This window comes from Octopus bimaculoides, chromosome 11, assembly GCF_001194135.2.
Source record: "Octopus bimaculoides isolate UCB-OBI-ISO-001 chromosome 11, ASM119413v2, whole genome shotgun sequence".
Taxonomy (NCBI): domain Eukaryota; kingdom Metazoa; phylum Mollusca; class Cephalopoda; order Octopoda; family Octopodidae; genus Octopus; species Octopus bimaculoides.
In genome coordinates, this window is record NC_068991.1 from 71,575,478 (window position 1) to 71,583,942 (window position 8,465).

Genomic DNA, 8,465 nt, shown 5'->3' on the forward strand with positions numbered 1-8,465 from the left:
ATATATATATATATATATATATATATATATATATATATATATACACACACATACACGTATGTATATGTGTACACACTCATGCTTACATAACCATTTCAATGAATCAATGCTGACAGATACAGACTTTACAACATGCCTCAGTCGTTTAATGTGAAATTTTTGCCTAAAATTTTTCACCCTTCCTGGGCCTATTTCTTTATTTGAACAAATGTTTGTATTGTTTATTTTCTTATTTTGATCTAAATCAGAAGTTAATTAAAATCATTTAATCTTATCTGTACTAACATTTTTGTTACAGTATTCTTCTGGCTGTTTATATTTTTTTTATTATTATCATTATTTACAATCTGGGTATATTTTTGTGTTTAACCAGGAAATAACATATTTACTTTAATAAATGGGCTTTTTTTTTCCTTTTGTTGCCCTGTTTTCTATTGAACTTGTTGTTTTTAGCTTTCATACAACAGTCCCTCTGTGCAGTACCTTGGGCAAGTGTCTTCTATTATAGCCCCAGGCCAACTAAACCCTTGTGAGCAAATTTGGTAGACAGAAACTGAAAGAAGCCCATTCTGTGTGTGTGTGTGTGTGTGTGTATATATATATATATATATATATATATATATATATGTGCATTAAGATATTATAATGGTAAATTAGTATATTATGATATATTCAATATACTATAATAAAGGTGGCTATAGCAATTAAAAGGCAAAATACACAAATAAGGGTGCAAACAGTACCTGTAATTGCTAAACATAACAGCTAAAAAATATAACTCTATATATATATATATATATGTATATATATATATATATATTCATTATGTATTTAGGAGTTAGTTGTAATTTACTTATTGATTTTATTTACCGATACGGTTGTACATTGGGTAAATGTGTTTGAAAGTTGTGGTTTCTTTGGTTTGTTGGTTCCCAAACAACACTTATTTTAGTGTTGTTGACAACCACCGGATTGAATGGTACTGCTGAGATGTCGAAACCATAATGATATCCATGGGGCAGCTGATGATGGCGGTATGTTGGATTGTTGCTATGGCTGTGAAATAGTATTATAACACATCCTTTTGATATATATATATATATATATTGGGTTGTCCTGAAAGTTCGTGCCGATTTATAGTAGCTTGCCTTTCTACTTATTTGCCATGAAACCACCTCAATTCTGGGAAGAGGGTATTTTCAAGTTAAAGGAAAGATGGAGACGCATTGTGCAACAAAATGGTTCATATTTGGTTGATTAAAAATGTAAGGGCAAGTATTTATTGACCTTTTTCTTTCCTTTAAAAATCGGCACGAACTTTCCGGACAACCCAATAATTTAGGATTTTCGTTTCTTTAAATACAGAATAATCACTGGCATAGCTCTATAGCCATGAAGTCTGTTTTGTAACCCTGTTGGTTTTGAGTGTCAATATATAACCAGAAGTATTGGTTGTGATATTTACGATATGCTATATGTAAATCGGGGCAGTAGGCCAACTGTTCCGTTATCATATCACCAACATTGATATGAACCAACTTGACTGTCTCCACTGAAGTACTTTGACAAAGATAAGAGACTTCGAGGCACAATGTGTAATATTTATAGGGAAATAGTATTTGTATTCCCAAAGCAATAATATTGGTAAAGATGAGTGTGCTATCGAAGTTTTCGTGCTTGGCTCTTAGTCAGGTTTTGTATTTACGAAAATTCGGAAATAGAAAATATATATGAAAAAAGAAAAAAAATACTAGTTTCTTTAAAGGTAAATAACTCTGTGATAGTAAAAGAGACTTATTTCCCTTGAATATTCAGGCGTTAACTTTGGAGAAAAATGAATTGTTTTGGTGGAAAATCGAATAAATATGTTATATATGGAATTAAAAGAGGAACATAATAATGGTACAGAAGATGGTAGACGGGTGTTGGAAAAAAATAAGGCAGACGGCTGAAGAGTAAAGATAACAAGTGAAGTGAAGCAATGCCAGATCTCGAACCAGTTATGTGATTTTAGTGCAACTTTTCCACTTCCATAACACGCACTTTTCGAAGTGTCAGTATTTTCGAAATTACTCTAAGCTTACATGAGGATCTTAGCTATGCCAGTTTATTTTATGGGGTGAAGTATGGAGTTTCTTTTTTCTCCTGTGCACATATCACATCTTTCACTTCCATTTTATAGAATATGGATCTGCCGATGATTTTTCCTCTTAATGTTGTTGGTTCCAGTCAAATCTAGGTTGTGTTCCATAGAGGTGATCTCTGCCTTATAAATAATGACTTGAGTATCACGCACGAAATCATGGGTAGCGCATGTCTGTTCACGAGCAGAAGTTGTGGGGGAGCATCATAGCCCTGTGTTGAAAGGAATTCTTTAGGGTTTGAATAATTCATCTCTGGAAACGGGTGTTTCGTTCGACATCCTTAGGTAATCCTTATTCAGGGACCTTTTGAGCGGGATGGGCTACTCGATCTGAAGAAAATTCTAACTGGGCCCCACCTCGAAGGTCATGCGCTGTTTATCTTGATATGAGATCACCGTGTTGCGCACATATGGTTGTGATGCATGCGCCTGGTGTACCCTTATCAGCCGGGTTGTCATGATGGGTGTACTGGGCTTTAGTCGAGCAAATCGACACCAGGACTTATTCTTTGTAAGCCTAGTACTTATTCTATCGGTCTCTTTTACCGAACCGCTAGGTTACGAGGACGTAAACACACCAGTATCGGTTATCAAGCGATGTTGGGGGGGACAAACACAGACACACATATAGATATATACGACGGTCTTCTTTCAGTTTCCGTCTACCAAATCCACTCACAAGGCTTTGGTCGGCCCGAAGCTATAGTAGAAGACACTTGCCCAAGGTGCCACACAGTGGGACTGAACCCGGAACCATGTGGTTTGTAAGCAAGCTACTTACCACACAGCCACTCCTGCGCCTGGAAATAAATGAAGTAAGCATGCTCTGTTTGATGTGCAATGTAAGTGTGCATGAAAGATATAGTACAAAGGCAGAAAGTGGAAAACTGGGCATAAGAGGAATCAGGTATAGCGTGCAAGAATGAATACTGCGCTAGTATGGACATCTGATGCGTATGGATGAAGACACATGTATGAAGAAGTGTAATATAAAATTGGATGGAACTTACGGAAGAGAGAGACTAAGGAAAACATGGGGATGAGGTGGGGAAACTGATTTCAGTACCTTGAGCCCTGACATGCGGTTCCCCGAGAAGACCCGCCCGCGTCAACGAAACTGAGTTCCTGTAGAGCTGTGTGCGCGCGCGCACGTGCGCAACTGAGTCCTCCACCCAATGTCCACCCTCCTCGAGACACCCACCACCATCACTACGCCCCCTCCCCAACTACAGTTCTTCATTGATACTACGTTTCTTACTACTCAGAACAACATCGCATGTTATCTATTAAAACTGAAAAAAACAAAAACAAAACACAAATAAAACGGCACTCCGTCGGTTACTACGACGAGTGTTCCAGCTGATCTGATCAGCGGAACGGTCTGCTCCTGAAACTAACGTGCAAGTGGCTGAGTATTCCACAGACATATGTACCCTTAACATAGTTCTCATGGAGATTCAGCGTGGCACAGAATGTTACTTAACTGGCCCTTTGAATTACAAGTATACTCGTTTATCGCCAGCTGAGTGGACTGGAGCAACGTGAAATAAAGTGTCTTGCTCAAGGACTCAACGCGCAAGACACCAGGTATCGATCTCACGACCTTACGAATGTGAGCCGAATACCCTTACCACTTAGCTACGCGCTTTCACTCCATTAATACTAACCTCCACCTATACTTCCATTGAACCCTACCCTCACCCTCCACTATGGCACCAAATTATTTCACTTTCCTTATCCCCATGCGTCTCACCTTCCTCCATACACTGCGCCTGATCTCCCTTTCTCTCTCTTCCCCATCCATCTCTGCAACCTACCCACCAACATGTCGTCTTTCTTTCACCCTAAACCTCTTTGCTATATCATGCTTTCTATTCTGCCGCCTCGCATCAGACATCCCCTACACCACTCACTCACCCTTGGCACCCTTGCCCCATTCATTCCTACCCACCTCGCACATTGAAGGTCCTTCTTGCACCTCTTCACCGCTTATATCACTTTCCATCTCCGCCCCTATCTTCTCTTCTAAAACGTGGGCAGTCAACAAATGTCTTCAAGATCTGGAGGTCGGACGAAATTTCAAACATAGAAGTGAAGGGGATAAAACGAACCGAACTCCCATCAATCGGTCCTCCAAGCTGCCTTGCAAGACAAGTGTTAGACAAGCAACCTGAAGGAAAGAGATTAATTGGACGACCTAAGATGACCTGGAAAGGACGTATGGAGGATGAGGCGGAATCAAGGACGTAGCCCAGGATCGCGTCCGCTGGCATGAAATAGTCGCGGTCCTACGATCCTTAATACCGGAATAATGTGGTTTAACTCTAACTCTACCTCTACAGCAAGAAACCTGTTCTGCTCTGGCCCTTTTCTCTCGTATTTAAGCCCTCCCGATTCCTTATCCTCCTAGCAAAAGTTCTCCTTTCCCACACGAGGTGTGTAGTCTTGCAATCTGCATGGCGATCCCGCTAGTGCTGATGAATCGGAAAAAAAAAAAGCACCCGGTACATGGAGTAAAGCGGTTGGTATTAGGAAGGGTATCCAGCCTTAGAAACAATGCTAAACAAACACTGAAGCACGATACGGTCCTTGGGCCCAGCGGATCCTGTCAAACTGTCCAACCATGCTAGTATGGAATATGAACATTAACTGATGAAGATGATGACGATATACCACATGGTTCCGGGCTCAGTCCCACTGCGTGGCACTTTGGGAAAGTGTCTTCTACTATAGCCTCGGGCCGACCAAAGCCTCGTGAGTGGATTTGGTAGACGGAAACTGTAAGAAGCCCGTCGTATATATGTATATGCATATATATATATATATATGTGTGTGTGTGTGTTTGAGTGTCTGTGTTTGTCCCCCCAACATCGCTCGACAACCGATGCTGGTGTGTTTACGTCTCCGTAACTTAGCGGTTCGGCAAAAGAGAACGATAGAATAAGTACTAGACTTACAAAGAATAAGTCCTGGGGTCGATTTGCTCGACTAAATGCGGTGCTACAGCATGGCCGCAGTCAAATGACTGAAACAAGTAAAAGAGTAAAGAGTAAAGTGAGTATACGTATGCATATATTTCCATACATTTCCATACATTCCATACATTACATATACACACACAAAGCCTACGTTTCAAAGTGAGTGCGCGTGCGTCTATAAATAGATAGATATCCACATAGAAGGAGCACTCCGTCGGTTACAACGACGCGGGCCCCAGCTGATCCGATCAACGGAACAGCCTGCTCGTGAAATTAACGTGCAAGTGACTGAGCACTCCACAGACATGTGTACCCCTAACGTAGTTCTCAGGGAGACTCAGCGTGACAAGGCCGGCCCTTTGAAATACAGGTACTACTCATTTTTACCAGCTGAGTGGACTGGATAATGTGAAATAAAGTATCTTGCTCAAGGACACAGCGCATCGCCGGGAATCGAACTCACGATCGTGAGCCGAATGCCCTAACCACTAAGCCACGCGCCTTCACAGATATCCACATCAGAAGCATGTAAATGATATACTTATAAGCATGATAGTATAACAGATGGCGTTAAATTAATAACTTTCAACATCTTAATAATATAATCGATGTATTTGTCTTTATTCTTCCAACCTGCGCAATTTCGTTTTGTGCAAGTTCGCGCACAAGAGCTGTATCAGTGATGGGAAATACACTAAAGTTGAGTTAGTTCCGTTGTTGTTCCTTGCTACACTTGTCCAGTAACGTTAACAGTATCATCACATTGCTGTAGTTTGGTTTCATTGTATATTATTTTGACCTAAAATTGTCGGATAACAACGTGTACTAATTCTATCTTATTCTTTCGTGTGATTGTAATTCGGCTGAGGTGTTTATTCATGCAGAAATACGGTGAAGAAAAGTATTATGTGTGAGAATTGTCAAAAACCCTTCATAGATAGATTGTTACCGTTCTTTAATTCCATTTCGGCATTGATCGAGTAGAACAATGGTCACAGTGTTCTAACCTTTTCCATCAAGCTTTTTGACACTGATTATGCTAGATTGTGTGAAGGCGCAATGGCCCAGTGGTTAGGGCAGCGGACTCGCGGTCATAGGATCGCGGTTTCGATTCCCAGACCGGGCGTTGTGAGTGTTTATTGAGCGAAAACACCTAAAGTTCTACGAGGCTCCGGCAGGGGATGGTGGCGAACCCTGCTGTACTTACTCTTCCACCACAACTTTCTCTCATTCTTACTTCTTGTTTCTGTTGTGCTTGTAATTCAAAGGGTCAGCCTTGTCACACTGTGTCACGCTGAATCTCCCCGAGAACTACGTTAAGGGTACACGTGTCTGTGGAGTGCTCAGCCACTTGAACGTTAATTTCACGAGCAGGCTGTTCCGCTGATCGGATCAACTGGAACCCTCGTCGTCGTAACCGACGGAGTACCAACACACAATACTAGATTATATTATCCAATAAGCCGTTTTTTTTTGTTTTTTTTTTAACCTTTTAAAATATTTCAAAGACGTCAAAGTATGATTTGAGACTGATATGTTTCATAATTTTAACAGGTGGACTCGTTAGTTCGCTGAACAGCAATGAGTGGATATAAATTTCGAAGTAGAACAGTTTTTGGGCAGCACCGTCAACGAAATTACCATTGGGCTGTGAGAAATTGGCGCGTGCGTAAAATGCGGCATGTTGGCATGTTTTGCAAGGTTCTCTTGTTAGTTGGGGTCTTGGGATGATTTCTTACCATTGCCACAGCTTTATACTTGCATCAACTACAAAACCGGCAAATTCTTCCTTTCTGCTTTAATAATAATTACTCCATTTGGTGAAATCAGAGTCGAGAGAATTTCTTTCTCTTTCTTTTTACATTCAATTCATTCAACCGAATTTATGTTTTGCTGATTTCCTTTTTTTTTGTTTTGTTTTCAATTTCATTCACCAGAAAGAAAAAAAAGGAATAAGTGAATATACATAAATACTATACACATATTTATATATTTCTGTAAAATTTCTCCAACTCATCGCAGCATAAAAATCAAGAACAGCGTAATCTTTATATATATATATATATATTTTGAAACCCAGAACCACATATACATATCTCTATATATTTAATTAAAAAAAAATAACGCAACTGAATTACCGAAAATGGATACAGATGTTCAACAACTCATAGCAGCCGTGGACACAGTAATGAACCCAGCTGTGAGCCAGCAGGAACGAATTTTAGCGCACCAGGTGAGATAATTAATTAAGGCATTTACGAAACTATTTCCTTTCTTTTGGCAGAATAAAAGACAAAAGTGAAATTCAAATGCACTCATTTTGTCTTCTATTACTGTAACAAACATGACCTTTCATGCTTACACTTGTTTAACTATATACATCCATACATACATATATATATATGTGTGTGTGTTTATTATGGAAAAAAGAGGTAAATCGAATTATTCCGTCATATTTAAAGGTTTCGTGCGATCGACATTACAGTTAATCGCACTCACCGGCAAGTCTGTATGCCAACTTGAACTAGATACCACACATATATAATGTAAATATATATATATATATATTATGTTTAAGGTTTAGAAAGTGGGCGAAATTTCCTTATGTTTTCTGCAATTTAGTCGACGATGTGAGTTATCTATATCGGGCATATATTTTGTAAACACTTTCGTTTTAAAGCAAGATTGCTTAGTTTCGTTCGAATTCTTTAATGCCGGTAACGAACCAATGAGGCAGCCTCTAGTGGTTGCTCAACATGCTAGAAACAGCAGCCAGATTCCGTTCTCCCACTCCCCCCCCACTTTCAAATCATACCGTAATGTCTTCAGAAAAGTGCACGTTTAATTAATGTGATCGAAAAAATCCGACAGAATGGTCGCAGCTGCAAAGTCTCTTATTATAGACTTGCTCGGTCAAGGTTCTCCTCGGACTAATCAACAGCGACAAAATATTTTCAAATATTTGCCACCCGCATCTGATTTTTTTCTTTTTTTTTTTTTCAAATATATTTTCTCACGTCTCTATTCTCTGCTTGATATTCCTACATCTCACCCGCTTTTCTTTCCTTTTCTCTCTCTCTCCCGTTCTTTCTCCTCATTTTCTCTATTTCTGTCTCTTTTTTTTTTTTCGTTATCTTTCTCACCCTTGTTCTGTCTCTCTCTCTTTCTCCCCTTCTCTGCCGCCAAATTTCCAAACAGCCATTGCTCCTTACTGTTAATCTTTGCTTCATTATTGTATATAAATATATTATAAAATAACTTTAACAACCACATGCGATATACTGCAGGTATTTTCTTCTTCCCATTCTTAACCAAGTCACAAACGAACGACACGAATCTGAAAG

General features: G+C 39.5%; 1 protein-coding gene across 1 annotated transcript in view; it reads left to right on the forward strand.

The window, feature by feature from the left end:
• Window positions 1-6,637: 6,637 nt before the first annotated feature.
• LOC106871654 (exportin-5) overlaps window positions 6,638-8,465 on the forward strand; it is a 36,808-nt gene continuing 34,980 nt past the window's right edge. The window contains exon 1 of the mRNA XM_014918238.2: window positions 6,638-7,354. Within this exon, the coding sequence (XP_014773724.2) occupies window positions 7,265-7,354 (90 nt within the window). The 5' untranslated portion in view covers window positions 6,638-7,264. The remainder of the gene's footprint in view (window positions 7,355-8,465) is intronic.